Below are 24,345 nucleotides of genomic sequence, written 5' to 3'. Positions count from 1 at the left end.
ATTTCTTACTGGAACTAAGTTCTGGCATGCTGTCTGGAAGCAGAAATGATTGGTAACAAGAGGAAAAAGATAGTCAGCTACTTGAGCATTCAGGTTTGTCCTCCATATTGAGTAATGAAAGATTATTGCATGCAGTTAGCTGCAAGACATTTATTGCAAACATAATGAAAGATATTCAGAACTCCTAACAAATTATTTGTTCCTGAAAATGCTATGTTTGGCACTGTATTTTGCAGAGATTATTTGGTGTTATTCTTTGTTATCTACTGGACTGAAGATGGAATACTCCAGCCTGCACTAGCACATCTAGCAGTTAATTTTTTTCTGTCTTATAGATAATATGCTATGCAACCACAGCAGATGGGTATTCACCAGAGGTACCACTTGTGCATACAATCGTGATAGAGGATGATAATGACAATCCCCCATACTTTGTAAATGATCCTTTTGAGTTTTGTGTTCCAGAGAATTCCAAGCCTGGTAAGTAAAACTTTAAAAAATCAGCACTTCAGTGACTACTGTTTTGAATATGTGTATTCAGGAAGAATTATGAAAGAATTTTTTTAAACATGTGTTGGCTAAATTTTCAAAGGGCTTCTAGTTAGACTATATGCATATAATCCAGTTTGTATCCATTATTTTTATCTGTGCATGTATGCTAAATGGTTATCCATGGAGTCGTGCAAATTGTATACAGTTAAATCAGTGGGCCTTTAGAAATACGCAGTACTAAAACTTCAGTGTAGTACTAAAGGCCATTTGTACATGACACAAAATTGGCCTTTAATGCCCTTTTGCACCACTTTAATAGTGCAGCTGTTTACACATGGCGGCATAATGCACATTAAATGACTTTGAGATGCAGCAAAATAAAATATGTCCAAGATGTTGTAGTTTGCTAGCTTAGAGCCATGGAGTGACGCACCAGGCCCTGTGCAGCTCAGGGGTTCTGCAGGCAGCCCGGTGGCAGCCCATGCAGGCAGGGTCTACTGAAGGAGTTAAAAAAAAATAAAAATAATGGAGTCTGATTTTTTTTTGTTTGTTTGTTTTTGGTTTTTTTTGTTTGTCCTCTTCCCGGAGCCTGCCTGCCTGAGCTGCGTGGGGGCCTGGTGCTTCCTTCTGCGGCTGCGGTGCCCCCTGGGACCACCCGGGTCAGGTGCCTGCAGGCAGGTGCTGCCTGGGAGGCGCTGCCGTTGCTGTGGAGGGAAGCACCAACCCCCACTCCTTACACCTCCTCCCACACTCGGAGACCGCTTGGCCCGCTGGCAGCTAGCCCTCCCTTCCCCTTCCCACCACCAGAGAGGCAGGGAAGGATCAGGTCTGATCCTTGTGTACACGCCATGTGGGTTTACTTTGCCCTAAATTGAAATGGTGTTTAAAAACCCACCACTTTAATTTAGGGATAATTAAACTGAAGTAAAACCCCATGGTGTGTACAAATGGCCATATATACTATTTGTACATGGGAGCCATTTTGACCATAATACATGAAGACTCAAACCAGGTATGAGAGATACCTCAACAAACCAAATGTAACAGTTGCAAAAAACCTTTTTTTACTTATTCCATTGTCATAGTTTGGGATTCACAGTGGTGGTTTACTTTGACAGCCGTAAGTCAGTAAGTTTTCAACAGCTCTAAATCGTATGGGGAAATGGAACTTGCAGATACTTTCCTTTGGTTTATTGAACAACACATCCAATTCTGCAAACACTTCTGTATACTTAGAGCTTCATGAGCAAGTTGTGATAAAATAATATAACAGGACCATGTTTTACTTAAAGCAACTAAATACAGTTGTAGAATCAAAGCCCTGCTCAATAAATCTGGCATAAAGGTGTCACATCTCTATTTCTTGTTAATTGATTATTCATTTTCATATATTAAATGGAGACACTAGAAATTAAATTTTATAATGAAACAAAAAGTTTTTTGTTGATGAAAAGGGGATGTGACTGTTGACTATTTTCTTCTAACTATAGGGTAGTCCAGCATAGCATCTGTTACTGATTTGAAAGTAGTGAAGGAGGGGTACTGTTTTTCTACTTCTTTACTGTTTTGAACTTTGCTTTTGTTTCATATGGTAACAAAATGTCAGTTTCCCATGAAACAAAGTTCTGAAAAATTAGGATTCAGAGTTATTTCATCAATGTTAAATATAACAAGTGGAAGAATTTCTTTTCAGCCTCATCAAAAATAAAATTAGAGTGACACCTTTACTTCAACGTTTTTCTTATACTGACATATTCCTGTGAAACATTTTAATCAACACAACTATGGTTTCCAAGTAAATTTTCAATAACTCAGTTTTATGATTGGCATTACAAATAGCATTATGAGAAAATGAATTGAATTAAAGTTCTGATATCCATACCGTTGAATATGACCATATACAGAAGGCAGGGTAGATTGGCACCTTATATACTAACGAAAGTAGGTAGATATGTATAGCATAAACTTTTATGAGCTGAAGTTCACTTCTTCAGGTGCTATGAAAGGACATTCAGAAAGCAGAGTTTAAGAATGAAAGAGAAATTAGAATACAAAAGATAAGGGAGGGCAGAGAGAGGAGGCAGGGAGGGGGACAGTGCTGGGAGAGAGAAGCAGACAGGTAGTAAATATAGGAACAAAGAAGTCACCAAAACTAACCCAGACAATGGGATCTCTGTTTAAACCATACTTACTGCAGTCCAGTCTGTGGATGATTCCTTGTTCCACAATTACCCATTCAAAATGGTTTTTAAAAGTTTGCTGTCTGAGAACAGCCACTCTCAGGTCAGCAATGGACTGTCCAAGGAGGTTAGTGTCCTGCCACAAGCTTGTGCCTCTTCCTGCAGTTGATGCCAGAGCGGTGTTCATTCTGTTGTGTAGGGATTGGCCCATCTGTCCAGTGCAGACAACAGAAGGGCACTGTAAACAGGTGATGATGAATAATCAGCAGTGCTCAATGTTTTGGCCCCCCTCTGCCTGCCCCATGTGCCAGGATCAAGGCCCTAGGGCCCATGTGGGGACTGGACCCCATGCTGCCCTGCATGCCTTATCTCTTTGTGGGTAGCCCCACTGGCCGGATGACCTGGCACTGGGGGCTGGATCTGGCCTGCGGGCAAGGGGTTGAGTACTCCTGGTGTATGTGACATTGATGGAGTTGCAAACGAATGGGCCTTGGATGTTATAATCCATGCTATTGGATCCAGTGATGATGTGGTCTCTTTTGGTGTTGGGGTGCACACGGCATTTGGATCTTTTGTAAGGCCTGGTATCTCAGTGAGACTGGGTGTTAGGTTGTTTGAGATTGGAGGGTTGCCTATAAACCAGGACTGTTTTGTCCCCCATAACTACTTTGAGACAGTCATCCTTTTCCAGGAGGGGTTGGGGTTCTTTAACTGTATGTCTCAGGTATTCAAGTCAGGGGGCTGTAGGTGACAGTCAGAGGGACTCTGTTGTCTTTGTCCCAGGGTTGATATTGTAGCAGGTCATAGTGGGGTCTGAGCCTGGCTTTTTTGGTTTTAATAGCTACAGTTTTGGGGTTGTATTCTAATTATAAGAATCCTTGCTCCAGATCCTTAAGATGTGCAACCCTGTCAGAGGAGATATGGGTGTAACATAGAGCTGGGCTGTAGACTACAGACTGAGTGTTGTGCCTTAGGGTGAAAGCTGGTGATGTGAAGGTAGCTGTGGCAGTTGGTTGGTTTCCAATACAGTGTGGTAGCATCTAAGAAATGAATTGGTTAAATATTCCAGAGTTAGTTTGGAAGTTGTTCAAGTCCTGGTAAAATTTCTCAAGAAATTCCTTCTCGTATATTCATACAATGAAGAATTCCATCAATATACCTTGGGTAGATCATGGGGATAAAATGGCAGCTATGTAGGAAGTGTACTTTAAGGTCTGTCATAAATATGTTGGTATATTGTGTGTGGGGGGTGGAGGGGGATGTGTGTACCCATGGCAATGCTATTTGTTTGTAGGTATAGGGAATCCCCAAACCTGAAATAGTTGCGTGTGAGGACAAAGTTGGAGAGTGTAATGGAAACAAGTAATTTTCTTGTTGGGGAGAATGTTCTTTATGGCTTGTAATTTTGTCTTCATCAGGGTTGTTGGTTCACAGAGATGTGATATCCCTGGTAGCTAATACAGTGTTAGCTGAAAGCTTGTCAATGGAGGCCAGTTTTTAAAAGAAATTTGTGATGTCTTTTAAAATAACTGGAAGCTCTGGTGTCATATGAAAATAGGATAGAGTCCATGTAGCCAGAAACTCCCTCTGTGATGGTGCCAGTGTCAGAGACAGAACGGTATCCTGGGTTCCTAGGTTTGTAGATCTTGGGTAATAAAATAAAAGTTGCCTGGCATGGGCTTCTGGGAGGTGGAAGAAGCAATCCTTTCCTATGTTTTCCAAGGTAGATCCTGTAAGAATTTATCCAGTTCCTTCTGATATTGTGCCATGGGGTTCTTTGTTGGTTATGTACTGTATGTACTCTGTTTTGTCCAGGACAACAGAGACGCCCTCCTTATCACCCAGTTGTATGATTATATCCAGGTTGTTTTTAAGGCTGAGAATGGCTCTCTGTTTTGCAGGACTGAGGTTGTAACATAAATAACATTTTTCTTCACAATCTCAGAGTAGACACAGAGGTGGAAACAGTTTATATACAGGTCCGGAGTGGGGCTGTGGCTCTTGAGTAGAATCCAGGAGCTGTCCTTCTTGTGCTGTGTATGCCTCGGTTCTGTGTCAGGTTGTTTGTTGCACGGTTCCTTGTCATGGAAATATTCCCTCAGTCTTAGGTGGCAGAGAAAAGTCTCAAGGTCTTTATACAGCTACACTGTATTGATTTGTGAAGTAGGGCAGAAAAACCACGGGATAGTACAGTCACCTTAACTGGCCTGACTGTGGTTGGATAGGATGATATTACATTGGATTGTAGGGTTGTTGTTGGAGCTTGAAAGCTTGGAAAACTTTGCTTCCTCCTTCTTCTTTAAGGAGTGAAGTTTGTGATAGGCTTCATGGATGGATGCAGAGATCTCTTTCTGGTAATTGGCTTTTATATGTGAAGGGTGGCTGTTTTCAGACAGCAAACTTTAAAAAAAAGTATTTGAGTATTTGAACTGGAAATTGAGGAATAAGAAGTCATCCACAGACTGGATTGCATTAAGTATGGTTTAAACGGAGACAATGGATTCTTATCCCATTACCTGGAATAGTTTTGTTCATATGGCTCGTTTGCTTGGCTCTCCTAGAACTGTCCCCCTCCTTTCCTCCCCCTCCCTTGTCTTTTGTATTCTAGTTTCCTCTCCTTCTTAAACTCTGCTTTCTACATGGCCTTTCATAGCATCTGAAGAAGCAAGCTGCAGCTCACAAAAGCCTGTGTTAGATATCTACTTTGCTTAGTCTGTGTAAGGTGCTAATCTAACCTGCTTTCTACCTGACTTCAGACTACCACAGGTAACTAACAGCTCTATGACCATATATTTCAGAAAAGTTTCTTTTTTACCAAGAGTTGTCATCCCACATCTTAAAAAGAGAAGCAAAACAAATCACTCTAATATTAGTCTAATATCATTACATCTAGTGATACTTCCTTTTTGGAAAAGACAAAACTGTATCCTTAGCGACTGCTACGGTGTTCTCTTGAGCATGATTTTGTCTTTTTTAGGCAACATAGGGATCCTGCACTTGGAGTATGTCTTTACGCACACTGGAGACAGCATTATCACTTCACATTGTCTTTAATGGGAAAAGAATTGTAGCTAGGCTATGGACAGTTGTAGCATTACAAAGTGCTAAGGCACTTGGTAGCACTACAAAAATAAAGCACTATGACAGTAACACATCCCACTGGCTACAAAGTCTCCTCCAAGGCTCGCTTTCCAGCCAGGCAGCAAGAGGGGCTCCTACTTTGCTTCTCCCACATCCAGGGGAGCCTGTCGGTGATCAGTGGGCAGCAGCTTATCACTGATCCAGGGAGGGGAGGAGAGAGCTTTATACTGTAGTGGGGTACCAGTGGTAAAAAGACTGCTTTCTTTTGGTGCCAGCACTGGCATCATGTAGAGGCAGCAATAGCAGAGAGGCTGTGTTGAGCTGAATTATGGGGGTGTTTGGGGTAATTACGGAATATGGAGTCAGCACCAGAATTTAATAATTTGATACATTGCATCATGACACCAAAGAAATAATTTGATCCATTTTCAAGCTTTTCAGTCATTTAGGTATGAATAGCCCAATTAGAAATCACAATCAATATATTAACTGAGATCTGAGCTTTTCTGTTTCTTTTGAAGACTCATTTACCTATCTTGCATTTATTAACCCATCTGATAGCTGCCATTAAAAAACAATAGACCACAACACTGAAAAGCTCAGAAATAGAAAATGTTACACTTTTTTCAATAATACTCATAATTTGCATTTATATTATCTTTGCAGAAAAGCAATGCTTGTGAGTATAAAAATGCATATCCAGTCATCTGAAACTGTTTGTTGTCATTTTTTTTTTTAATGAATGCCGAAAGTGAAAAATTGATGTCTTGTGTATGTAGGGACATTAGTTGGAACAGTGATTGCAAAAGACTTAGATGAACCTTTTACTCTGCACACCAGATTGAGATACCGAATTGTGCCCAACATACAAAGGCCTGGACCATGCTCCGCATTTGTTATACACAGCGAGACAGGTGCAATTACTTTAATTTCACCAGCACCGGACAGAGAGGTAATTTTTATCTAAAATATAATGTTTATTTTGCTTCAAATAGGATGATAAGATTATATATAGAGAAATATGCATGGCTAATGAAGGTAGAGGCACAATATATGGTCTAAAATTGAGAGACCCAAATTTTCCAAAGCTTGGGAAAAGACAATAGGATTCAGGGGAACTGCTTCTATTTTCCTGAAATCATGCAAGAGTGGAGCAAGAAGGTGAAATTGAGATTTCTGAAATACTTTGTCACTGCCTTTTCAAAGATAGTGACACTAAGAAATAGAAATGGGAGGGAGATGTAGTTACAGTGTAGAAACAAGAAAAGGCGATAGAGTCAAGTTCTAGGGACGAGAAAAGGACTAAGTTAAAGCAGACTGTATTGTAAATAAAATGCATGATATTCTGTTAGTTTCTTTTTAAAATCTAGGTTTGGTGTATACGGCTTGATGCAGGCCTAAATAAAATTTGACAACTATTAGCAATTTCTAACTAGTTTCTCCTCCACTGACTTAGCCTTTTATATATGTAGAGTTACTGATAATGCTGCTGATAATGGAACCAAAAAAGAGTTAAGGAAAAGTATAACAAAATGAAAAGAGGTCCAACAATCCTGGATAACAGATAATACAGAAACACAAGGGAAACAAAAAGCAAAGGAAAAATTAAGGAGGATAAAGAGCAGGAAGTAGTTAGTATCACATTTCTCCTTTGGTGTCTGACATGGCTAACAGGTTTCTAGTAAAGCTTTTTGAATGATATGCTGTTTAGCTGCTGAAGAGACGTTTGTTGTTTTTCTGTTTCTTTTGATAATAGAAAAGAATTACAATTTTAATAATGAAGCTTAAAAAGGGGGAGGGAAAAGTAAAGGATCTTGCTCTGTAGCCAGCGATACTGGAAACAATGCGTTTTCAGCTATAACCCTTTTTATGTTCCTTTCCAGATGGTAGAAAAATGTACGCTCATTGTAGAAGTAAAAGATATGGACGGTCAGTCTTTTGGCTTGTGCAATACAGGAACAGCTGTAATTCAAATTGAAGATACAAATGATAATGCACCACTGTGTGAAAAGAAGCCTCAGTGTAATGTAAGTTTTCTTTAGAGTTATGCCACTAATAGTTACAAAGTTGCCTGCTTTTTGTGAAACTCTGATCATGTCCTGGTCTTCCTCACTATTCCTGCAGGATATAGGTCTTGCTTCCTGGGGTAGATGGGCTGCTTCCTCATGTTGCAAGAAAAAAGCAGATGCAATTACATTCTTCTATGTAGCAAAGGAGTGTGTGGGGCCTAGCCTCACTACAGTTTGTCTTCCAGGGCTTCTGGTCTTCTTTTGCCATATTCTGAATGAATTTTGTTACACACCTAAGTGGAGGCGTCTTTTAAGATGGATTTTAGGTGGTTGGCCAGATGTGCTTTTTAGAGCAGTGGTTCTCAACCTGCTTGCCATAGTGGGCCACACTTGCAGCTCTTAGTGTGTCCTGTGGGCTGCACCCCATGGCTGAGGGCCCCTCCAGCTGCCAGATCAGTGGGACCAGGGCCAGGGCCCACAGCCCCCTGCCTCCTCCCCAGCAGCGTCCAAGCCCTGGCTGCCACCTGTGGAAGGCAGCGGTTGCTGTGGCTGGAGCTGTGTGTGGAGTTCGGCCACCTCTCCCCCACAGGTGGCATGGCTGGAGCAAAACCTGTGGAGGGGGTGGATGTGGGCTGCCTGCTGTGGGCTCGGGGCGTCCCACCCTGCTGCCCTCCCCTTGGGTCTTCCATTGCCCAGTGGGTGGGACCTAGTGCTGGCGGGGTGGGGAGGCTGTGCCATTGCTGGGTGTGCTGCCATGGCGAGGCACCCTCTGTTTCCCCAGCAATAGTGGTGGCATGGAATTGTGCCCCCCTCTGTTGCTTGGTTCACAGGGGGTGCCTTGAACCAGTGCTGGGCTCGCAGGAAATGCCTCGTCATGGCAGCGTGGGGCTCCCAGCACTGGCACTGAGGCTCCCTGCCCGGGCTACCACAGAGGCCCCTGTGGGAAGGGCAGCACGGAGGGGAGCCCCAAGCTCAGAGCAGGCAGCCTGCATCCACCTCCGCTCCGCACCCAAATCTGGGGGGCACATGCCCCTGCCATTTCTCTCTCCCTGGGAGTGCACAAAGCAGCAGGGAGCTGACCTCCCAGATGAGCCCCTGTGTAACTCCATCCTGCTTCCCATCTACACCCCACAGCTGCACATTCCTGCCCCAACCCCAGGCCCCATGCACCATCCCAGCTGGGAAGCGTCCCCAGCCCCAGTCCTGCCCTAGTCCCTCTCTCAATCTGCCTGCCTTCCCCTTCCCTTCCCTACATAGATTTACCTGGAGGGAGCTGTGGGAGCTGCTCTCCATGCTTCCTGGGTGCCATATGCATGTGCACCTGTGCACAGGCAGATGGTGCCCCTTGCCTCCAATTGCCCTCCTCTTGCTCCTTGCAGCCCCTTCCAGGCTGCCAGCTTGCAAGGGTAAACCTGCCGTTTCCCACACTTTTCTCCCTGACTAACAAACTGGACAGCAATCTTTACTTTAAAAAAAAAAAAAGAGAGAGGATGTCACATGGGCTGCAGCAGCATGCTGATTGGGCCAAATGCAGCCCACAGATTGAGAGAGAGGCTTATGAACATTGGAAGTTATGCTGATATAAGAAAATTGCAAATTTAAATGCCTGTAGTTATACAATTATAACTTACTCCCTGTATAAACATACAGATTCTGGAATAAGAGTGTCTACAGTGCCAAGTACAACTGATGGTTAAATTTTATCGGGATAATGTTACCAGTGCAATTTCCTACGCTGACAAACCCTTGGGGGTAGCGGCTTCATTATTTTACTTTTGCCCTATTGCCTTTCAATTATTAGTCTTGTGTCTATGGCAAGAGTATCTTGAAACTGTTTATTCATTGTCAGTATTCCAAATCACATACTCAGAACTCAAACAGTCACCACATTATGGGTCCAGATCCATATTCACCCCAGCCAGCATTGATTTGTAAAGAACAAATCATTCTGAAACCAGCTTTATTTCCTCCTTAGACTCTGTATGGTATTTACTCAAATCCAAAGAGCGGTATTCCCCCCCCGCCACCCCCCCACAACTTTTAAAGTGGGTGGGGGGTGTGTGCCTCTCATTGGATTTGGGGGGGGGAAGGTGGCTTCTACAGTTCTGACTCTGGCCCTAATTTGGGGTTGGAGTCAGTTGCAGCTGCTGCCAGCTCCTTGTTACCTCCCCAGTTTCTGCCCCACCCTTACTACCTCTGCCTCTTTCTTCAGTCTCCCACCCACCACCTCTACCCTACCCTCTGGCTCTGGCATGGCTTCAGCCCCACAGAGCACATTGTTGCTCCTGCCCCAGCTGTTGCAGCAGCTATGGCAGCTCCAGCCCAGCCATCTGCCACCACTGCAACACCTGCTGCATGGCTGGGCTTGGGCCAGACCAACAATGTGCCCCATACCCTGGGCTGGAATGGGGTCAGAGCCAGAAGTGAAGCAGCAAGGGTACGCAGGGGGACAGAGGCTGCAGGGAGGGGCAGGCACCAGGCCAAATGGTGGGGGAAACCAGTGGCGGGGGGCAAAGTATGTGTGGAGAGGGGCAGATGCAGGGGTCACTTGACTGCTGCCTGTTCCTTTGCCACTGCTTGACCCACTGCAGGGGAGGGGGACATAAAATCTAAGACAGCCCTCCCATAATTAGATCCTATGCAGAGGAAATAATAACAAATTTAAACATTTTCCATGTACAGAATTTTAATTCTTGGGCAGGGTCCTCAAACTCAGAGTTGCCTTGGATTTGCGCAAATATGACAACTAGGTGCATGGATGAAGGGAATGCAGTGGACATATATGCATATTTGGAATTAATAAGGTTTTCAGTAAAGTATACCTGACATTTTCATAAGCAAATTTAAAAAATATTGGATACATAAATTAAGACAAGGTAGATAAATAATTGGCTCAATAACCGCTAATTATAAAAAAATCAGTGTTGGAATCACTGGCGGTTTCATGTAAGGTTTCACATTATCTTGCATCTTGTACAGACAGAGTCAAGGTGGTATACGTAGAGAAGAATACAAATACTGGGAGATAACTGGCTGAGTGCCTGAGAAGGGTCATGGGCTTTTGGTGGATCACAAACTCAACATGAATCAGCAGTGTGATGCAGTTGCCAAAAAAGAAAGTGCTATTTTAGGCTGCGTCAATAGGGTGGTTATTAAAATTAGGCTTAAGACCTAGGAGGTAATAGTATCATTTTACTTTGTAAAGAAGTTGGAATGCAAGCTGTATGAATGGAGGTTAAGCAAAGTAGCCATGTTTAGCTTGCAGAAAAAGTGATTTAAGGAGGGGGGATGTGGTAGTAATCTTCAAATATCTGAAAGGCTGGCATAAAGAAGAGGGAGAACAATTTTCTCCCTTGCCACAGAGGGTAGGACACAAAGCAATAGCTTAAACTGCAGCAAAGTAGATTCAGAATAGGAACTATCAAGAAGAAAAAAAACCCAACTTTCGTAGTATTACAATAGTGAGGTGATGGAATAGATGTCCAGGGAAATTATGGAACCTCTTCATTAGAGGTTTTCTAGAAGAGGTGGGATGAAGAATAGATAGGGATGATTTAGGAGTAGCATTACTGCAGGGGGTTGGACCTGGTGACCCTTGAGGTCCCTTCCAACCCTATGATTCTATAAACCTATATTGTGAAGGCAGACTCAGAAACGCATGAAAACTTCCTTTGCAATTCCAGTTTCTCCTAACAGACAGTATTACAGACCATCTGGCTCAACAACAGCTGATGCAAACTCAACAGCTTTATAATTAATAGCTATAAACTACCTTTTAGTCTTTGTCTGTTAGCCTAGATTTGGAAATTATTTATTAATCTTGCTGCATATTTTTGCTTTTGAAGGTGAGCAGAGCCATCATTTTTAAGTCTGACAAGGAACAAAGATGATTATTTAATCATCAGATTAGTTTCTTCTTAAATGGTTCTTCTTTTCAGGATGGAGACAATGGATTTTTAATATGCACGTGTGCAGGCCAAATATCATTGGAGCCTTTGGCTGTTACTGTAATATAAACAGTTTATCAGCTCTTTCAACATGTAACAGTTCTTATCTACTCCAGTAAAATAATCATTTTTAATATGCAATCACAATCAATCTCTTGTGCATTTCCTGTACACATACAGAATAAATATTAAAGAAAAAAATCCCACATGCATTCATCATCTTCCATTTGTGCTAGAACATATCTCACCCCAGACTTCCTGTAACATTCAGAAGAAACTGTGGGATTTTACCTACTTTACTATCTTTCCTAGTGCTTTACCTGTCAGTGCTGTACATGCAGAGGGGATCAAATGCCACAACTGATACCATTTAAAATCAACAGAGCAACCAGATAAACCAACAAAAACTCCACGCCATATTATGATACTACTTAAATCACTAGGAGTTTTGCAAGGAAGATTTCACCTATGGCTGCACAAAAGAGACTTTACACAGTTTGTTTTTCTGTGACAAACTGAAAAAGACATCTCCCACCTCACCTTTCTAGATTTATTTCAGAATTCAAGACATTGCATTTAAACACAATTTAAGTTTCATTGCTATGGAAATAACAATTTGTGTTGATTATAACAAAAAAATTCTTGTGTATTTCAGTATGTAATACAAATAGAAGAAAACAGAGCAAATGTGACACTATTGAGAATTCCTGTTTCTGATGCTGATAAGCCTTACACAAAGGCCTGGACTGCTCGCTTCTCCATTACAAAGGGAAATGATGATCTCGCTTTTACTATTACAACTGATAAAAAGACAAATGAAGGGCTACTATGTCTTACTAAGGTAAGCAAAGATGAAAATATCAGCCAGAAATTGGGTTTGGTGTTTTTTAGGTTTACTTTAAACCAATAATCTAATTTTCATTTTTGTTATTGCCATAAATTCAGATTAGTTAATCAGTTTCAATTATGTGTCAGCTTTTAACTGACACTGGTTTAGTACAGTGCAATCTTGGATTTATTCTACAGTAGAGTTCTTTGGAAAAACATAAAGCAAACTGTATAATATATATTTATGTGAGAGAAATGTAACAAACTGTTATGTGGATTTTACTTTTTTCCTAATTTTTGCTGGGAGGGGAGGGAGGAGGAATAGTGGAGGGATTGGGAGGAGGCAAGTAGCTTTTATTATGGCTTTCAAAGAGATTTTATAATTCTAGAATAGCTTGTTTTAAAGCTCTGTGTTAACCTTTTGGTTTTGGATGCTGTACTGCCTGTCTGTATTTGTATAGGATTTAGAGGGAGGCCTGCTCCCAAGAAGTCATCAGTATACATTTCATCTACTTCAAGAACATGCTTGATGCACACTTTATGAAGGGCACACTGGGGCCATGAAGTCTGGCTTTAGCAAAATTAGAATTCTGTCTTATTTTGGAGATGGGGGGGAGTGGGGGAGAGAAAGAAAAGGAAGTAACACAACACAGTGTCCTACAGACAGGCTGGGTCGCTGTGCTACACAGTGACATATTTGAACTCTCAGGCTAAGTACAGTCAAAAAGCTTGAGGCTGAATCAATTCAATCTTCACAGGTTAGTCTAAGATGCCTAGATTGAACCAATAAGCAAGTGAACAGACATTAATTTTTGATTCCAGAAATGCATCCACATGCCTGCTATGGCCTAGGCCAAATGCTGGGGGGTGCTAGAACACACCTCCCTGCTCTGATGAAACAGACAGCTTGGGGAAGGCTAGCCTACCCACCCTGCGAGGGGCAATTTGCAGGGGAGGTGCAAAGCATCCTGGGATGCTGGGGGACTGAGTTAACTTGAGGCTGGAGGGGGTCTGGGACAGAAGTTCAATAAACTGATTTAACTTAAATCAGTTAAGTCTGATACTACATCCATCCAGGTTTATCTCAGACTGGTTTCAGCCATTTTGAAAGTGGTTTATGTACACTGAACTTCTGCTGCTTTAAATATTTGACTTGGTTTCCAGTTACTTACACTGGTTTATGCATAATTTCTGTCCCTAGCCTCAAAGACAAACAATTATTTTGGAAAGTGGGAGAATTGCAAGAATAAGTTTGTTCAGATAAGTACAGTGAGAGAGACGCAGATTTAATTCTTAATATAGCTTCAGCAGCTGTCCAGCAGATGGGTGATAGTGAAAACTTGTCTGTGGTGCTCCTTAAGATCTTTCAGGCCTTTTTCTTGAAAAAGTTTCTATTCAGCCATTTCTGAAAGTCAGGTCCCTGCTTAAGATTCCTCAGATAAGAAGTTCAAATAATAAGGTACCCTTAATAAATAGCCATTTTCTAAAATCTTGGCTACATATGACTTTGCCTGTTTTTTAAAATAGTGATGGGAAAGTTGCAGCAAATTTTATCCTCATATAAATGAAATACATTTATTTTGCAGGGACTGGACTATGAAAACACCAGACAGAGGACGCTTGAAATTACAGTAAATAATGAAGACCCGTACATATTAGGCCCACATTCAAGAAGACTGGCCCCATGTGCATGTACTATTATAGTTAACATAGTGAATGTTGATGAGGAGCCAGTGTTCAATCCTCCGATATTATGTGTAGAGGCTCATGACTGTGACAAAATCGGAACAGTGATTGGCAGATACACAGCAAAGGACCCAGAAACTGGACACAGTGAAGGCATATGGTACAAGTAATTTTTCTATATGGATTTATTTAGCATTTGGGAAATAAATTTAAACAAATTAGCCTTATTTAAAGTTGGGGTGTTTTTTTAAACAAACATTTTACTCTTAATAGCTATCGAATAGCACCTGGCCAAAGCAATTGGATCAACATTGATGAAAAAACAGGTGAACTCCGAACTAATAAAGTTTTGGAAACAGACAGGGTAGGAATGAAACGTGGTGAAAGTAATATTACAGTCCTGGCAATCGACCGAAGTGAGTACCAAATGTTATAAACTGCCTATGTTGTTTATAAAGGAATTGTGTGCTCATAAAAACAGTCATGGAACTATGCTATCAGTTTGCTGTAAGACTATAACGAAGACAAACTTTATACTACTGCACTCTTTTTGGCAACAGTAGTTGTCTTTAATGGAGGCTGCAGCCCAAATTCCCCACTTACAGGAGGAGGAAAAGAATATCATTGTTTGCTGGAAACTGGGGCAGCAGCTCCATACAAGACAGGACTCCATTTTCAAAATACTTACAAGCACTCGCAATGGGGGCCATATTTCCAAAAAAACTTAGTTCTGTTTTAGAATGTGTTTAATACTTACGTAGTTATTTTAAAATCTAGCCCTTTCAGTGTTCAGTGGGGAGCACCATTCTTCTTGTTCCTCCTCTTCCCTCCCCTCCCTTAAAAATTTGTTTAAAAAAAAAATGATGAGACATAGGACTGGAGGAGGGAGGGAAGCATGTTTGTATATAATGTAAATACAATATTACAGCTCTGTGATGAAAGAACTGTAAAAAGAATCTGTAAGAAATGATAGAATTTAGCATGCTGATTTTACAAGCTTTAGTCAGTTATCTAAGTTCTCAGTTCTCACACATGCTCAGGTCATGTGTGAGCAATGGATCAAGATATCAGATTAGGAGAGGGAGCTCACTAGTTTTGGTGGTTGCTGTCACAAGAAGGACCTGACCAGCCTGCAGGCCCTACAAAGCCAGGAGGCTTCCCTGGGCAGGCTCTGCATAAGGATGCCCTTTAGCAGTAATCAAGAGGGAAAGGGAGATTTTCGGTTTTTATGGGGTGGGTTGTTTTTTTAATGAATGTTTTGGGGGTTTTTTTAGTTTTTTTTTTGTGGGGAAGGGAAGGAGTTAGGTGTGGTTATTTTTCTTTGGGGGAGGGGAGTGGAGTGTCAACTGCTGCACTTCTGTAGAAAAGATGGGGTATGAACTTGGAGGTAACACTGTGGGGAAGGGGAGGATGATCTCCTTTGGTGTTGACATGGGGTGGCAAGAGTGAATGGGAGAAGTTTTCTTGTAACTGGTTGTGCAGGGGCAGGTCCAGGGGAGTGAGCTGCTGCAGTCATACCACCCCAGAGAAAAGAGCTCTGGTCTCAGCTGGCAGATGCATGTGCAGCAAGGTCACTGGCACAACTGCATCCCACTTTGCAGCATCCTGGATCTGCTACTGTGGCTGTGAGTGGCACTTGTGAAGAGGCATGGTTGGGACTGGTGAAAGGGTTTGCTTGTATGTGTTTTTTTGGGCAGAGAGGTAGTAGTTGGGGGTGGCTGGAGTTCTCTGGTATCTTCTCTCTGAGTGGTTTGTTTATTGTAAGCCACTCTGAGCCTTTTGGATAGGGTGGGATATAAATATAATATTGAAAGAATAAAATAGTTATATAGTGATATTGCACCCCTCACCATAAATGGGACAAAGGGAAGAGGGTGGGGATAATAAAGACTTGTGTCTGACTAATCCATGTTCTCAAGACAAACAAACACAATGCAGGCATGCCTTCCTGGTGTTCCCCCTGCTTCCTGTTCAGACAAATGCTCTCATTTAGTTTGGATGGAGTTGGATAACCTGTATCGGTATAAAAGTGAGTATTTGAAGGAAGGAACAAGAGGCAGGATTTTTACACAAGATTTTGAACTTAAAATATCCTGCACTGTAGATAATTTCCTAGCAATTCAAAACAGATTTTAGCTTGTGATCTTATTACTAAAGAACCATCTCCCTTTCTCGTCCAAAAGGTGGGACTTGTAGTTTCATATCTTCCCATTCCTCATTGCTTGAAGGGTAGGGTAGTAGCCAGAGGGTAGATATTTTCTTCAGTGGATTATAGGTGATGGGAGAAAACGGTTTCAAACACCATTTTCTCCATTTGCTAGCTAGGCATCAGTTTTTCCTTCTGATTCCATTTTCACTATGTGATTTTTGAGCCTACACATCACTGAAAAGAGGGGAAAAAAGAGCTCTGTGGAATAAGTGATTCCCTCCCCTTCCCCCCCCCCCCCCCCCCCCAGAAGCCACAGACGGCTAGAGACACGACTCTTCTCTTTTTACTGAAGATGACAGTTTAAATCTACTTTACTTTTAATACTTAGCTATTTAGCATGAATTAAATGAACAATCCATTTTACATTGGGGAGTAATAAACATTAAACTGAAAAACCCCAGCTTGTACTAATATTACAATTTCTGTCTTGTAGGTGGGAAAACAGGCACTGGAACAGTAAGGATTATTTTGAAATGTGGGAACAAGACTCCCCCAATAATACTTAGGCCAAGAGACGTAGCATGCAGAGATGGAAAGCCAGTTTGCTTTGAAATATTTGATCCAGATAAGGAACCCTATGCTGCGCCCTTCAAAACCCGCATTGCTGATGAACATATGCATTCATTATGGAAGACTATACAAAATGATGGTATGCAAAATTAGCTGCTGTTGCTGCTGCTACTACTATTATTTTTAAGAATAATAATGGTCCTAATTATTGTATCTCAGAAGTAAGATAAATTGACTGTGCTTTCTAATCTGATATAGTTAGAGATTATTAAGTGATTACTTAATGTCTTCTATGTGTCTCCACTAGCTAGGAAAGTGCCTACACCCAGCCTTGGGTCAGGACTTTGATTTTGTGTGTTGCCCCCCAAGGGAATACCCTCAATACAGAAATATGAAATATACATGAGTGTGGCCTTTTGCTATCCTCTTGAATAGGGTACAGAGGGTAGATCAGGGATGGATGGAGTTATCCAGAGTTCTGACCTTACTGTGGAGGGTAAGTCTTTCAAGATCCCAGAATTAGGGAGTTAAAGAGACTGGTAGTGTTTTCTGAGGAGTACAAGGCACAATCTGGCTCTTGTTCTTTTTAGGAGAGCAAGAGCGAGTCATAGGGTTGGAAGGGAATTTATGGGTCATCTACTCAAACCCCATTCATGAATGAAGGAATGTTACTCCTTAATGATCTCTTTCCAATGCTTATGCAGCCTCCTTTTGAAAACCTTCAATAAAGAAGAGTAGAGGCACACTGATACATTGTTACCGATATACAGAAAATTGGCTGTATTGAAAACTGGCCTGAAGTGGCCAGTAATTTGGCCGATAAATGCCAGTGTGTGCACACAGCTGCAGCGCAGCATGCAGGCAGCAAAGACCATAGCCCAGCTGTGTACAGCTAGTAAGTCTGTTGTAGTGGAAGGGCATGGGGTGGAACAGATCAATGCCCCCTGCTGTGAGGGAGGAGGCAGAGGCAGGAGCTGCCCAGCAGGGCAGGGTGTGGGATGGAGCCACAGCTCGTCCAGGGCGTATGGGGAGGGGGAGGTGGCTCCAGTTGCTGCACACACCCTGAGGGGGTATGTGTGCTCCTCAGATCTGCATGGGGTAGGGCAGGTGGGTTGCAGCTGTGGGCTGGGGCTGGGCTCAGGAGCAGCCACACTGGGAGGGGAGCTATGGAGGGGGCTGCAACCACCCCAGATTTCTCTGTAGTCCATCCCCACCCCAAAGTGCCGCTCCCAGCACCGCCACCGCCTGCCCAGTGTAGCCCTGGATCAACCCTCTCACCTCCACCTGTGCACCAGAAAGAGCTGGGGTTGTGCCAGGCAGGTGGTGGCGGTGCTTGGAGCTATGGCAAAATTTGGGGTAGCTGCAGCCTCCTCTGTAGTCTACCTCTCAGCACCCCCACCAGGAAGAGCCAGGTACAGTCCCGGCTCCAGTCCCCCTGTCCTGCCCCATGCAGATCTGGGGCACATACCCACCCCGTCCCATGCCCTTCTGGGGTGCGTGCAGCGGTGGGATCCACCCCCTCTCCAATGTGTCACAGCTCTGTCCAATACCCCACCCCACCCTGGCTGGGCAGCACCTGCCCCTCCCTTACCATAGGGAGTGTTGATCTGCCCCCTCACACCCCTTCCCTCTCCTTCCCCTTCCACCAAAGACTTACCAGCTGTATCAGGAAAATCAGATTGGTATCAGCTGATATGCCTCCTTAAATATCAGCTATCTGTATCAGCCCCCAAAATCTCTATTGGTGCACCCCTAAAGGAGAGCCCACTTTTTTTTCTTTAAATGTCATTGTCCCTGGCCACTAGGCAGACAGGAATGACAGAGGTGCTTCCAGCTTTCTGCCTCTTCCTTTTTCCTTTTTGTGGACACAAAATCTGTCCCATAAGCACCAAGGAGCAGGAAGGGGAGGGGTAGGCCATGCTCAAGCAAGCTGTGCCTTTGATCCTTCTGTAGTTGGTAGAGGAACAGGGCCAGGCAGCACTGAACAATGGCTATGCTTTAGGGCCAGCAGTTGCAAGCCAAGACCTAGCATCTGTTGCTAACTGCAAAATGTGCCTGACTCCTCACTGAAAAGCTATGTGCTGTCCTCTTCTGCCTGCCTAGAGATACCACAGATGGCTTGCTCCTCTCCTGGGATAATTAATGCAGTTCTAGAACAGCCACTGCTACTTAGCTGCTCTTTTCTCCTCTTTCCCATGTAGCTCTATAAAGGGGAGGGTGTAAGGCCACTTCCCCTCCCTCTTTGGGTAGATATAAACATTATATATATGTAAATATAAAATAAATTACACACACAAACACACTCTACTGGTAAATCAAAAGAGCTAGAAACAGAATCCATAACAATAAAGAGGTATTGTCAGAGATGAGCTGTCAAAAGAGCAGATGCTAGATGAATTGATACACTAGTCACAAGTATAAAAAAAAAAACAAAAACCAAACAAGTCTCCAGAAACAGAAGGTAGTAGTTTTAAGTACAGCTTTTACTAAAAACATAATAATATATAATATAATTTATGTTATACTAAGTAATAATATGACTGTAGAATAAAACCATATAATTTATAGTTTGTGTTAAAAACATACAATAAGATTACACATTCTGTTCAATTTTAGCTCATTATTTGTGTGAATAATTCTAACACAGTTCTCCTTGGGAATATAAAAACAAGCTGAGACTCAGAGAGAAGCCAAATTCTTTTAATTAGACCAAAAATTTAAGATTTTCTGCTAGTGGTCGTATCCATTTTCCTCTTACTGCTTTAAAGAATAAAGAAGACCAAATATAATGGTTTCAAGTATCTATCTTTCCTGTCACAAGAGTATATTCTATCTGAATCCGGAGTCCCACAACATGTACCCATAACAACTGTAGATTTCATTTAAATGAATTGCAGTCTAGAAGTGGAAGGTATACATTCAAAATTTCTAAAAGAATTTAAACATAAAATGATTGACTTGATAACAAATATACAGCATCTCAGTAAAAGCAGCTCTTGCTCTTGAGTTTTAGGACTGGAAGGTAGACTTAGATGTTGTCTTAGAATTGGTCAAAACAAACGAAGACCAAGCATCCACCCCCCCGGATGCTTTTCTCTCTTAAGCTCGATTAAGGTGCATCTAGATGAGCAGACATTTGTTTCCCCAGGGAGAAGTACAGCAGCACACCTTGTGCCTCTGCTACTTGTCCCTGGGGAACACCCATGCCACGTATGCTCTGGCATACAGCAGGTTACCCCAAGTGCAGTAGAGGCTGGGGCTAGCAACTGTGCTGGCCCCAGTAGCCTTACCTGGGGTTGTTGGGTCCTCCCAGGGCTGCAGCCATGGCTGGAAACCTGGTCAGCAGCCAGAGTGTGGCCAACAATTAGGTTCTAGATGTGACAAGTTATAACGAATTTATAAATTTTCCTTGTCTAGAATCTAATTATTGGGATCATCTTAAATTCAGTGTCGTCTTGGATTCAGGTAAATCTGGTAAATCTTAACTGTGTATGCAATGTTACGACTCAGGAAAAGCACCTTAGATTCATTGTAGATAACTTTCTAAAGATATCAGCTCAATGTACAGCCAATCAGAATGTAGTGGAATTGGAAAAGGGTCCACAGAAAGACAGCTAAGGCAGTAGCTGCCATGCTGGAGAGACTAAAAAGACTAGGACTCTTCAGTCTGGGAAAGGGAAAAGTTGAGTGAATACATGATAGCTATCTAGAAAATCATGAACAACTCAGATAAAATGCATATGGAACTGTCATTCAACAAGTCTCATAATACAAGAACTAGGGGACCACACTGAAATTTTCAGGCGGCATGTTTAAAACAAGCATATCTACTTGTCCTCTTACTTCATTTTGAAGTAATTCCCTGCTTTATCAAGCATTTTTGGGGTAAGAGTGGAAGGGTTATAAATGTGGCTAGCAAGGCCCTGATCTTTGACTGGGACCACTGGGGAAAAAAAAAAAACTATCTGCAAAAGGCTATTTGAGGTGAAGTGACAGCATCTGCACCAAGAATGCACATTTTAGATCTGCACGGGCAAATTATTCAGGTTAATCAAGGAGTGGGGAACATGACAGAACTGTACCAAGTCAGAAAACTTAAGTTGGACACTTCTCATTATTGCTGTACTGCATATGAAAGGGATATTAAATGAAATGGAAAAGTAACAAACATAAAAATGCCAGAGGAAATGTTTTTACAATATAATGCTCATCTATGAAACACAGTAAAACAAGATATTAACAGTCGAGGAACAATGGTCATAAGCTGATGGAGAATAGGTTTAGGTTGGAGATCAGAAGGCAATATTTTACAGTTAGGGTGGCCAAAATCTGGAACCAGCTTCCCAGGGAAGTGGTCCTCACCCCACTACCTTGGGCATATTCAAGAGGAGGTTGGATGATCACCTGTCTGGGGTCTTGTGAACCCAGCATTCACTCCTGCCTGTGGCAGGGGGTCAGGCTAGATGATCTTTTCAGGTCCCTCCTGACCCTAGCTACTATGAAACAGTCAAGAATTGAACACACTCAGAAGTGATAGGACACTAATAGAATTAATGACAGCACATTAGGTAATCCAAAAAATATTTGTGAAAGGATAAAGCAAGAATATTTAGAAGGAATGTAAGTTTTCATATATCAGAGCAAAAAAACCCCAGCAAGTAAGGGAGACGCTTCTCCAGTGACCGTCTTGTACATAGTTATTCACAACCAGTATTTTGTATGTTGTTTTGAATTATCTGTTTTAAAGCCTCAGCAAAAAAACAAGATACTGGACTTCGTGAACTGTTCACTTGAGTGGATATGGCAGTTTTTATGCTAAAGAACTGAGAATGGATTCATTAACTTTTCTCTCACTAAATACAACAAAGTCCGGCTATTTAATTATCAGACACTTAACCTGGCATTTTGGTGAAAACAAATTATATAATTTAAATGAATAAAACTGAAACAAATCAGTCTTTCAAACCCGGATCTTCAGAGACGACTTTTCATTTCCAATTGTAGTAGATTAACCAAGTACAGATAAATGGCAGGAGAAGGAGGGAGTAAGTCCTTGGGGAACAATAAAATAGTTTATTTGCTGTAGGGTAGTGCAGTATAAACATAACTGAGTCAACTTTAAGCTACCTGTCTCAGGTACCTGTAGTAGCATTGAGCTGAGTTCTTACAGAAACTGCAGGGATGCTGACAAAATTTTACACTACATCTGTACAGAAAATTTGCTTTCTTATAGGGTAACAGAAGATAATAGGTCTGAGTAGCTGTACCCTCATTTTCATATAGATTTTCACAGATTTCATTTAATACACCAATGGCTTCTCTAGGACTTGGTTAATATTGCCCATCAATATAACATTGAATAACGGAATTGGTTTGTTTTAATTTTTGCAGATAAATCTATATGTCTACAACCGAAAAAAAATGCTGAGATTGGAATTTATAAACTTCCTCTTGTAATACGTGATAATGGAGGAAAGGAACAATGCACTGATGTTACAATTGACCTCTGTGACTGTACTAGTGAAGGGTACTGTAAAGCTATCGCAGAGCCACGTTTCCCCCGTGCACAAGACAAATTCTCTCTTGGAGTAGGGGCCATCCTTACCATGATCTTAGGATCACTGTTACTGCTGTGTAAGTATATTTGAATATCCTATATAAGATGCAAAATACTCTGTCTCAAAGTTAGATTCAAGGCTCTGTGATAGAATTCTGTTAAACACTTATTCTATTCACGTTCTTGTGTAGCCATCAATAGTGCAGTTTCTGTGCATCTTCCATTAAAAAAAAAAAAGATCTGTGCATCATCTACAACTGCATTAAGATATATCATATATGATTTCTGTAAGCTGGGTTATATGTTTGCATTAGTAAAGAGGAAGTCAAAGAGGCATGCCTTGCACTTGAAGTAAGAAGGTATGGTTTTTAGTGGCTATTAGGTCCTGTGGTTGTTCATTCCAAAGCAATATCTGGAAGAGGTCAGTCTTCTGCACTGGGGAGTTTAAGTGCATTCCCTTGATTCCCCAACACTTTCATGAGGCGGTATGACTGTTGTGACGTGTCTAGCAACATGAAAATGGATCTGACCTCTGCTCATCATCATCAGTGCCACTAATGCTGTTTCTGAAATGAAATGAAATAATGCGATGCATATAAGAAGTGCAAAAATCTAGAACTTTTGGTTCCAAAATGATACCTTTTATTAGACCAACTGAGAAATTGCAAAACGAAAAAATATTTTTCTGCAAGCTTTCAGGCTCATACACCCTTCATTCCCTCACAGCCCCAAATGACTGTTTTTTAACAAGAAGAAAAATCAAGTAATTTTACAGAAGTAGTAGTTTATTCACATAATGCACTGGTAACTTGCATTCATTTTAAAATATATGCTTTTTGAAATAGGAGTGTTGTTTACAAGTATGAAATAAATGGCTCATGCTAGTCTCACTTAACCTTTTACTTCTTCCAATGTAAAAATAAACCAAAATAAAATATTAGTACACTGTGCAGTACCTCTATTCCTCTTAGAAGCGCAAACAAAATCCAGTATATTGTTTTAACAGAGATTTTTAAACATCTATTTCCTTTCTTCAGTAATATTGATAACACTTTGTGGCTGTTGGGGAACTGCAGCAGTAGGCAGAGAAGTGACCGATGACTGTGCTAATCACAACTTAATTATATCAAACACAGAAGCACCTGGAGAAGTAGTGATGGTGAGTTTCCTTTTTATGTACTTAAATGTAGAAATCTGTTAATTTGAAAACAGTTTTCATTTTCAGTGTTTATGAGCTGTGGTGCCACTTATTCCCAGTGTAAAAGTTTGGGCATCCTTTAGGCCAGTGGTTCTCAGCCTTTTTTGTACCAGGACCCATTTGTAAACATTGATGGCCTGTCCCAACCCACAGTCCCCTAGCTTTGTCAGTGCACTTAACTCCCCACCCAAAGCCCCCTGGTGCCTTGGGCATTGGTGGTGCCTTGGGCATTGGTGGTGCCTCTCACTCCAAGTCACCCCGACCTCCCAGCCCTGCCAGCGGGGACTCCCAGCTCCCCCCGTCCTTCTCAAGTCAGAGCGTAGTGGCTACAGTGGCTCTGGCTCATGTGAGCAGCAGCAGAGCAAGTCGGGCCCTGGCATGGGCGGGAGGAAGGGAGGCTTGAATCACTCTCCCTTTCCCCCTGCCCTGATCTTGGGCTCCTGTACTGAGTCAGGCAGCCTGGGCACAGCCCCACCTGTCCCTGGAGCAGCGTGTCTCAGCTGCATCATCCCACCCCTGGCCCAGTCATGCAGCTCCCCACAACCCCTCCTTTTTTCCCCACTGGAGGGGCAGGCACCTTCTCCCCTGCTCTGATGCAGCTTCAATGCCTAGCCACCTTCCCCCAGTGCTAGAAGCGCCTCCTCCCCC

At 42.1% G+C, this 24,345-nt stretch overlaps 1 protein-coding gene across 2 annotated transcripts in view; it reads left to right on the top strand.

Annotated features, from left to right (window-relative positions):
- The window catches only part of LOC102385731 (desmocollin-1), a 44,637-nt gene that overhangs the window by 14,306 nt on the left and 5,986 nt on the right, over positions 1-24,345 (top strand). For both annotated transcript variants that reach the window (XM_006016398.3, XM_006016400.3), the window contains exons 6-14: positions 336-480; positions 6,533-6,705; positions 7,637-7,780; positions 12,365-12,550; positions 14,124-14,383; positions 14,497-14,639; positions 16,866-17,081; positions 22,334-22,576; positions 23,537-23,658. In XM_006016398.3, the coding sequence (XP_006016460.1) occupies positions 336-480; positions 6,533-6,705; positions 7,637-7,780; positions 12,365-12,550; positions 14,124-14,383; positions 14,497-14,639; positions 16,866-17,081; positions 22,334-22,576; positions 23,537-23,658 (1,632 nt within the window). The remainder of the gene's footprint in view (positions 1-335; positions 481-6,532; positions 6,706-7,636; positions 7,781-12,364; positions 12,551-14,123; positions 14,384-14,496; positions 14,640-16,865; positions 17,082-22,333; positions 22,577-23,536; positions 23,659-24,345) is intronic.

The sequence above is a fragment of the Alligator sinensis genome, unplaced genomic scaffold, assembly GCF_000455745.1.
Source record: "Alligator sinensis unplaced genomic scaffold, ASM45574v1 scaffold117_1, whole genome shotgun sequence".
Lineage (NCBI taxonomy): Eukaryota > Metazoa > Chordata > Crocodylia > Alligatoridae > Alligator > Alligator sinensis.
The sequence above is the reverse complement of the archived record's forward strand: the minus strand, read 5'-3'. Positions and strand labels throughout refer to the sequence as shown.